General features: G+C 36.7%; 1 protein-coding gene across 1 annotated transcript; it reads left to right on the forward strand.

Moving 5' to 3' along the window:
- The first annotated feature begins 1,971 nt into the window (after positions 1 to 1,971).
- On the forward strand, positions 1,972 to 4,719 carry LIG4 (DNA ligase 4). Its single transcript, XM_007938917.2, has one exon. It carries the CDS (start codon positions 1,972 to 1,974, stop codon positions 4,717 to 4,719), a length of 2,748 nt encoding a protein of 915 aa, XP_007937108.1.
- Positions 4,720 to 10,436: the final 5,717 nt, after the last annotated feature.

The raw sequence follows: 10,436 nt of genomic DNA on the forward strand, positions 1-10,436 counted from the left end.
GGGATCAAAACTGGACATCCTGGATAGAGTGGGAAGAAAAACATGGAACAAAATTCAAAAACACAATAATGACCAGAATTACTGCTTAGATGGAGTCTGGTGGGACCCCTAAGACTATGGGCCTGGGATACACGTTGGGTCTGGGATGAGACTCCCAGGGGCTGGCTCTCAGCCCAGCAGTAGTAAGACTTTCATTCAGAACACCCGACCCAGAGTGACGTACCACCTACTCTACGGAGATAGACCCACTTGGAGCAATCGGCCATGGGGCACCAGAGGGGTAGCATTCACATGGAGGGTAAGCTGGACAGACAGGAGTGCATAACTAAGAAGGGTGCAGGGGGTGGGGTCACAGGGAAGGAAGACAAAGAGAGTGGGTTAGGGTTGGGAATGGTAATCAGGGAGTGAGACCAAAAGTAAATGGACTGTTGACTATAAAACAAATTCTGCTTTGTAAATTTGTATCCAAAGCACAACTAAAAAAGTAAAAAATACTGAAAAAGCTGTCTCAGGACATTTTACTTTTGTTGTGGTTTTGCTACTGCTCTTAGCATTTTACTATAAATTGTTCTTATTTTGTCCCTTTTTCATTCCAGACTGTATGATTTTTTAAGACAGGAACATTGTACCTGTCTAGAGCACAGCTCCTGGCTCATATATAGTCAGTGGATACTTGAGAATAACTGGGAGAATAATATGAACAAAAAATTGTGCTAATAAGTTTAAATTTATACTATAAGAAACTATTATAAAACTTAAAAAATACAAGTGCAATGAGGATTTAATGGTGAGGGTAGGAGGTTTTGCATTGAAGGAGTCCCTGGTTGGTACAATCAGTTAAGTGCTATACTACCAGCTGACATGTTGGCTGTTCAATCCACTCAGACACACCTTGGGAAACAGGCCTGGCAGTCTGTTTCCGAAAGGTCATAGCTGTGAACACTCTTTGGAGCAGTTATGCTCTATACTCTGCATGCATGTGGTCCCCATATGTTGGAGTAGACTTGAAAGCAACTAATAACATTTTGGGTTGGATTTTGAATGTGAGGTGTTCAGCCTAGTTATCAGTAAAGACTGGAAAGTGGAAAAGTCTTTGGCTGGCTGGAATAGAGTTTTTCCTAAAAAGTGACCAAAAAAGAATATCTTTTTTTTTTTCACTTTTGATGGAGGACCCTCTGCTGAGAAGTTCAGGCTTCCTATGAAGCCAAATTTAAATTGAGTGAATGAGACAATGATTTGATTTACAAAAAAAAAAAAAAAAAAAGTTCATTTTAAAGAGTTTATTTCTGGTGCTGTGGGTTAGACTGACAGAAAAATAAGATACATATAGGCAAGGAAAAACCTTGCCTGAGGCCCAGAAATGAAGTCAACAAAACATATTTTGTTTTTCTACTGCCTCGGAAACCCAAGGAGGGGTCGCTATGAGTCGGGGCTGACTCGATGGCAAATAACAACAACAACAACAATGATCATTATTAAGGAGCTCGGTGGTACAGTGCCTAAGGCAATTTAATGCTAACCAGAAGGCTGGTGGTTCAAATCCACCAGCTGCTCTCCTCATAAGGAAGATGGGGCAATGTACTACCGTAAAGATTTAACACCTTGGAAAGCCAGTGGGGGTCGCTGTGAGTCGGAATGGATTTGGTACTAGGTAATTAAGCAATGGAATAATTAATTCAATGGAAGTTGGGATTCAGGGAGAAAGGTAATTAAAATGATTAATTTCCAGATTGTGAATATAGGAAATGAGGCTGGTGATACTTTTGATAATAATTACTAATTAGAATTGAAATAAAATAGTTAATTATATTTAATATTAATCAATATTGATTTATTTTTACTTAACAAACAATACCTATTATGAACCAAGTACTGTTCATTAAGATCTTATATGAAATATTTGGTTTCAATTTTAGTAAAAATCTTAAAATTGTTCTCTTTTCCTTTATTAGGTAAACCAGAGGATTCACCATGGCTTCTGTGGCTGCCTCACAATCTTCAAGAACTGTTGCATCACATGTTCCTTTTGCAGACTTATGTTCAACTTTAGAACGAATACAGAAAAGCAAAGGGCGTGCAGAAAAAATCAGACATTTCCAGGAATTTTTAGATTCTTGGAGAAAATTTCATGATGCTCTTCATAAAAACCAAAAAGATGTCACAGACTCTTTTTATCCAGCAATGAGACTCATTCTTCCTCAACTGGAAAGAGAAAGAATGGCCTATGGAATCAAAGAAACTATGCTTGCTAAGCTTTATATTGAACTGCTTAACTTGCCTAGAGAAGGAAAAGATGCCCTTAAACTTTTAAATTACAGAACACCTACTGGAACTCATGGAGATACTGGAGACTTTGCAATGATCGCATACTTTGTGTTGAAGCCAAGATGTTTACAGAAAGGAAATTTAACCATACAGCAAGTGAATGACATTTTAGACTCAGTTGCCAGCAATAATTCTGCCAAAAGAAAGAACCTAGTAAAGAAGAGTCTTCTTCAGTTTATATCTCAGAGTTCAGCACTTGAACAGAAATGGTTCATACGGATGATTATAAAGGACTTAAAGCTCGGTGTTAGTCAGCAAACTATATTTTCTGTTTTTCATAATGATGCCGTTGAGTTGCATAATGTCACCACAGATCTGGAAAAAGTCTGTAGGCAACTGCATGATCCTTCAGTTGGACTCAGTGATATTTCTATCACTTTATTTTCTGCCTTTAAACCAATGCTAGCTACTATAGCGGATATTCAGCACATTGAGAAGGACATGAAACACCAGAGTTTCTACATCGAAACCAAGCTAGATGGTGAGCGTATGCAAATGCACAGAGATGGGGATGTATATAAATTCTTCTCCCGAAATGGTTATGACTATACTGATCAGTTTGGTGATTCTCCACAAAAAGGTTCTTTAACACCATTCATTCATGGTGCTTTCAAAACAAATATACAAAACTGTATCCTTGATGGTGAGATGATGGCCTATAATCCTAATACCCAAAGTTTTATGCAAAAGGGAGTTAAGTTTGATATTAAAAGAATGGTAGAAGATTCTGATCTACAAACTTGTTACTGTGTTTTTGATGTATTGATGGTTAATGATAAAAAGTTAGGACATGAGACCCTGAGAAAGAGATATGAAATTTTGGGTAGTGTTTTTACACCGATACCAGGTAGAATAGAAATAGTACAGAAAGCACAAGCTCATACTAAGAAAGAAGTAATTGATGCTTTGAATGATGCAATAGATAAAAGAGAAGAGGGGATCATGGTAAAATACCCTTTGTCCATTTACAAGCCAGATAAAAGAGGTGAAGGATGGCTAAAAATTAAGCCAGAGTATGTAAGTGGTCTAATGGATGAACTAGACATCTTAATTGTTGGAGGCTATTGGGGCAAAGGTTCACGGGGTGGAATGATGTCTCATTTTTTGTGTGCTGTGGCAGAGAAGCCCCCTCCTGGTGAAAAACCATCTGTGTTTTACACACTCTGTCGTGTTGGCTCAGGTTACACTATGAAAGAACTATATGACCTGGGTTTGAAATTGGCCAAACATTGGAAACCTTTTCATAGAAAAGTTCCGCCAAGTAGTATTTTGTGTGGAACAGAGAAGCCAGAAGTGTACATTGAACCTTGTAATTCTGTCATCGTTCAGATTAAGGCAGCAGAGATTGTCCCCAGTGATATGTATAAAACTGATTGCACCTTGCGTTTTCCACGAATTGAAAAGATAAGAGAAGACAAAGAATGGCATGAATGCATGACTCTGGATGAGTTGGAGCAACTTAGGGGGAAAGCATCTGGAAAGCTTGCATCTAGACACCTGTATGTAGATGGTGATGATGAACCACAAGAAAAAAAGCGGAAAGCTGCTGTGCCAAAGACTAAGAAAGTTATTGGAATTATTGAACATTTTAAAGCACCTAATCTTTCTAACATAAACAAAGTTTCTAATATATTTGAAGATATGGAATTTTGTGTCATGAGTGGAATAGACAACCATTCTAAACCTGATCTGGAGAACAGAATTGCTGAATTTGGTGGTTACATAGTACAAAATCCAGGCCCAGACACGGCCTGTGTGATTGCAGGGTCTGAGAACATCAGAGTGAAAAACATAATTTCTTCAAATAAGCATGATGTTGTGAAGCCTGACTGGCTTTTAGAGTGTTTTAAGACCAAAAGCTGTGTGCCATGGCAGCCTCGCTTTATGATTCATATGTCTCCATCAACAAAACAGCATTTTGCTCTTGAATATGATTGCTATGGTGATAGTTATTTTGTTGATACAGATTTGAACCAACTAAAGGAAGTATTCTCAGTAATTAAACAGTCTAATGAACAGACTTCTGAAGAAATGGCTTCTGTGATTGCTGATTTAGAAGATCGATACTCCTGGGACAGCTGTCCTCTCAGTATGTTTCGACACCACACAATTTATTTGGACCTGTATGCTGTTATTAATGACTTGAGCACCAAAATTGAGGGTACAAGATTAGGTGCTAAAGCCTTGGAGCTTCGATTTTATGGAGCAAAAGTAGTTTCGTATTTGGCTGAGGGAGTATCTCATGTAATCGTTGGGGAGGATCATAGTCGTGTTGCTGATTTAAAAGCTTTTCGGAGAACTCTTAAAAGAAAGTTTAAAATCGTACAAGCAACTTGGGTAACTGATTCAGTAGACAGGTGTGAATTACAGGAGGAAAATCAATATTTGATTTAAAGCAAGCTTTCCTAGTGAGGAAAAGCCTCTATTAGTTGACAGACTGCAGTAGGAAGTAATCATAATATAGTATTCCATATTTTGTTTTCTATTTATATTATAGTTAGACAGCATTATTAGATATAGGAAACCAATTTTAAGATTGTAAAGACAGTGAGGGGCATAAAGGCAAGGAAGAAAATACCTTTTTAGCAGTGTAACATTTTTATAACCACAATGAAATAATTAAACAGCATCAGGAAGAGGCCTTTATATAATGTACCTATAGACATTTGATCCAGAAATGCATTTAGAAAGTTTCAGAGTTTAAAAGTATCTACCTTCTATATAGGATTTTCTGATGTTAAATTAAAATTTTAATAGTACTTTTTACCTAATGAAAACATTGCAATAATAAAAAGGTGGAATTGTTAAAATTGTGCTTTTGAAAATACTGCTTTTAACTTGAAGGCCAAAATTCCTCTTTTAAACATGAAAAGCTATTTTTAAAAAAATACAAAATATTTGTTTTCTAAAGTGAATGTCAAGTGCATTAATACATCTTTATTAATGATATTAGCTAAGTTAGGGAAAGTTGAATGAGACCTAATACTCTTAAAAACTTAAAATTGAATCAGTTTGATTAAAAGCAAAAAACAATTTTAAAAGTACCTGGCCATTACTTAATATTATTATAAAGTAGAACATATCTTAAAGTAATCTTTATGTGAACGTGTAGTCTGGTCTAAATAGTACTCATGAAGAGTGTGTTTACTAGATAAAGCTAGTGAACAGACAATGAAATGGCATTCATGTTGTTATTAAAGTCCTTTGATTTTTTTTGAATGATTTGTCCTTAGGTTATTTAAAGTCAGTGTGTATAGAATATATTATTTTTGAATTTATATAAGCCTATAAATGTTAAATATATGTTTTCATGAAAGCATTCAAATACTTCCTGGAATTTTGTACCTCTGGTACTGTATATAGATTATAAGTAATTAGGAATTTTACCTGAACAATGGAACAAACATATGTGATTTTATTATATTTATTAATAAAACATTTGATATCATATTAAAATAATTTTCTATGATTACTTTATTTTAAAACAACTCATGTTCTAGTTGTTGTTGTGTGCCATGGAGTCAGATCCAACTCATAGCGACCCCTCCTTAGGTTTTCCGAGGTGGTTATCACTACGGAAGTCGATCGCCCAACCTTCCTTCCGAGGAGTGGCTGGTGGGTTTGGACTGCCAGCCGACTGGTTAGCAGTCAAGTGCCTTAGGCACTACGCTATCTGAGCTCCTCATAAGTTATGTAATTTTAGTCAGATGGTTTTGATTGATGTAATTTTTGACTGGTTTAAATTAGATTCTTCCTTAAATGTCATTTTAAGTCATAGTGCTGAGTGACCTTTGTTAAAAATTGTAGACAGGTATATTTTTATTAGAGTTTCTGGTTGCGGCACCTCAGAAGAAAGGCCTTGCCATCTACTTACAAAAAAGCAGCCATTGGAAACCCTGCAGAGCACATTTCTTCTCTGACACATAGGGGGCCGCTGTTGGTTAGGGTCAACTCCATGGCAGTTGGTGCTGGTGTATTTTTATTATCTATTGAGAAAAATTACAAAATACAGATAAATGTAGTGGGTAAAAAGCCCATAATTTTATAACCAAAGATGATAAAATTTAATATTTTAGGATACAAGTGGTAAGGAAGGTACAAAATACATATTCACAGTAATAAATCATTACAAAATAAACTACAATGCTGTATTTAATCTTTTTTTTATTTAATGAATTGTGAACATATTTACAGATCACTAAAATATACCTAGATCATTTTACATTTTTACACAATATTCCATCAGACATCCTGAAATGTATTTGTTGTTGTTGTTGTTGTGTGCCGTCGAGTGGGCCCCAACTCATAGCAACCCCTCCTTGGGTTTCCGAGGCAGTATCACTACGGAAGTAGGTTTGCCCAACCTTTGAAGCTTCCGAGGAGTGGCTGGTGGGATTGAACCGCCAGCCTTCTGGTTAGCAGTCAAGTGCTTTAGCCACTATGCTATCAGAGCTCCTATTCCACTTTTAGGCTATTTCATCATGATACCCACTCACCATTTTTTCTCTTTTTCTACTGAGCACTGTAAAACATCTTTATATACACTAGTCCTAATTAGTTTCTAAGTATAGATTCCTAGAAGTGAACATCAGAGCTATGCATTTTTCAGTGACTTTTCATATGGATGGCTAAAATCCTGGTAGAAACGCTCTTGAGTCTTCTTCATCTCTAAATGCTGGAGAGTTCCGTTGCTCAGTATTCGATCAATTTTCTATTTGTATTCATAGATGTTCTCATGCTGTGTCCCATGGCCTTACATATACTGACAAATTACAACTTTCTTAATCCCTGATTTCACTGAGCTCTATTTCATATGTCTAGCTATCTACATAACATATCCACGTGAAGTGTAGGCCTCTCAAACTTAATTTTATGGAAAAAAGTGAAAGTGAATAATGAACCTGCATGTGTACATCACCTGGAATTATCCATTATCAATATTGTTATATATTTACATAGCCTCTGGATTATTTTGAAATAACTTACATCATTTCAGCTGGCTATTGGTTTTGATTCTATGTCCTTAATTATGTTAAAGAATTTCTCTTCTATTCCTAATTTGCTTAGAATGTTTTTCAGGAGAGAGTATTGAGTTTTATCAAATGGCTTTTTTATTTATGTTGATTGAGATGATCATGTGATTCTTTGCTTTTATTTATATGATGAATTGTGTTGTTTGATTTAGTAATGTTGAGTAATCCTTGCATCCCTAATGTGAATCCCACTTGATCATTGTGCTTTTTTTTTTTTTTGATACTCTGTTGAATTCTGTTGGCTAGAATTTTGTTGAGAATTTTTGTGTCTATATTCATGACATTGCTCGTTGGTTCAGTTGTAAAGATTTTTGTTTCCTTTATGTTGAAGTGTAATTCATACTGAAGGCTGTATTCTTTGATCTTCATCAGTAATCTTCACTTTCTTTTTTTTTTCTTCTTCAAGCCATCTTCACTTTCAGCAAGCAAAGTTGTATCATCTGCATATTGCAGGTTGTTAATGAGTCTTCCTCCAATCCTGATACTGTGGTCTTCTACTTACAGTCCAGCTTCTTGGATTTGTTCAGCATATAGATTGATTGAGTATAGTGAAAGGATACAACTCTGACCCACATGTTTCCTGATTTTAACCCATGTTGTTGTTGTGTTGTTATGTGCCGTCGAGTCCGGCCCGACTCATAGCGACCCCCCCTTGGGTTTCCGAGGCAGTATCACTACGGAAGTAGGATTGCCCAACCTTCCTTCCGAGGAGTGGCTGGTGGGTTTGAACCGCCAGCCGTCTGGTTAGCAGGCAAGTGTCTTAGCCACTATGCTACCAGAGCTCCCTTAACCCATGTAGTATTCCCTTGTTCTATTAAAACACTTCTTTTGGTTTATGTACAGGTTCCTCATGAGCACAATTAAGTGTTCTGGAATTCCCATTGTCTGCATTGTTATCCACAATTTGTTATATTCCACACAATCAAATGCCTTTACATAGTCAATAAAATACAGGTAAACATCTTTCTGATATTCTTTGCTTTCATCCAAGATTCATCTGCCATCTGAAATGATATCCCTCATTCTATGTCCTCCTCTTAAACTTTTTGGCAGTTCCCTGTCAATATACTGCTGCAACCACTTTTGAATTATCTTCAGCAAAATTTTACTTGGTATTAATGATACTGTTCAGTAATTTCCACGTTCTGTTGGATCACCTTTCTTTGGAATGGACACAGAAATGCATATCTTTCGGTCAGTTGGCCAAGTAGCTCTTTTCCAAATTTCTTGGCATAAATGAATGAGCACCTTCAGTGCTGCATTCATTACTTGAAATGTCTCAGTTTGTATTCCATCAGTTCCTGGATCCTTTTGTCAATGACTTCAGTGCTGCTTTAACTTTTTCCTTCAGTACCGGTGGTTCTTGATCATATTCCACCTCCTGGCAAATGATCTTTTTGGTACATTGACTCTGTGTATTCCTTCTATCTTTTGATGCTTTCTGCATGATTTGATATTTTGCCTGTAAATCCTTCAATATTGCAACTCAAGGCTTGAATTTTTGCTTCAGTTCTTTCAGTTTGAGAAATGCTAAGTATGTTCTTCCCTTTTGGTTTTCTAACTCCAGGTCTTTGCACATTACATTATAATAATTTACTTTGTCTTCTCAAGCTGCCCTCTGAAATCTTCTGTTCAGCTCCTTTCCTTCATCGCTTCTTGCATTCACTTTAGCTACTGTGTGTTCCAGAGCAAGCTTCAGAGTCTCTTCTGACATCCACCTTGGTCTTTTCTTCCTTTCTTGTCCTTTTAATGACCTTTTGCTTTCTTCATGTATGATGCTCTTGATGTCATCCTACAACTCATCTCATTTTCAGTAGTTTGTGTTCAATGTGTCAAATCTATTACTCAGGTGTTCTCTAAGTTCAGGTGGGATATAATTGTGGTAATTAAGGGTGTATATCAACTTGGCTGGGCCTGGTTGAATGGCTGGGCTGCTGGATGTAGTTATTCCCGATGGTGAGATTGTTAATTAACTCCATGGCGGAATCTGTTGGAGCAGCTGAGTAGTTGCTTTAGGCATGTGGTCCACTTCCAGTATATTAGAAGCAACTTTGGGACAGGTCTCTAGCTGATGGCATGCCTGAACCTTGCATGTAGCTGAGTCGTTGTTCAGCAGCCTGCCATGTTACCCTGCCTGTCTTGGGACTTTTAATGCACTTGAATTAATGGCCTGCCATGTGGTTTGGTAATATTGGGACTGTGCCTTTTCACTTGTCGACCTTGGATTTGTGAGCGTCAGCAGCTAACAGCTGCCTGAGTGAGAAGATGCTTCTAGCTTCAGAGGTCCGGGAGGAAGAGGCAGAGCTGAAACCCAAGGTCAAGGGGCTTTCACCCAGCCTGGGACCTGGAATTTGGACTTTCAACCTCCAAAATTGTAAGAGAATAAACTGTTTTTTAAACCCATCCCATTTGTGGTATTTCTATTAGAGCACCACAGAAGTAACCAAAACAATAATCCAAGTCATATTTTGGCTCTCGTGGACTTGTTTTGATTTTCTTCACCTTCAACTAGAATTTGCATATGAGCATTGATTGTCTGTTCCACAGTCAGCTCCTGGCCTTGTTTAGACTGATGATATTGAGCTGCTCCATTACCTAATCCCACAGAATTAGTTTATTTGATTTCTGTGTATTTCATCTGGCAAGGTCCACATGTATAGTTGTCATTTATGTTTTTGAAATAAGGTATTTACAATGAATAAGTTGGTGGTCTTATCAAATTCTATCATCAGATCTCCAGCATCATTTCTATCACCAAGGTTATATTTTCCAATTACTGATACTTTTTCTTTATTTCCAACTTATGCATTCCAATCACCAGTAATTATCAAGATACCTTGATTGTATGTTTGGTACACTGTAGAAGTTAGTAAAAATCTTCAATTTCTTCATCTTTAGCTTTAGTGATTGATGAATAAATTTAAATGATAGTAGTATTAACTGATCTTATTGGTGAATGGATATTATCCTATCACTAACAGCATTGTAATTCAGGATAGATTGAAATGTTCTTTTTGAAGAATAATGAGCCATCATTCCTCTTCAATTTATCATGTCTGGCATAGTAGATCATAAGAT

This window comes from Orycteropus afer, unplaced genomic scaffold, assembly GCF_000298275.1.
Source record: "Orycteropus afer afer isolate SDZICR_OR568_19922 unplaced genomic scaffold, OryAfe1.0 scaffold00055, whole genome shotgun sequence".
In the NCBI taxonomy this organism is placed as follows: Eukaryota; Metazoa; Chordata; class Mammalia; order Tubulidentata; family Orycteropodidae; genus Orycteropus; species Orycteropus afer.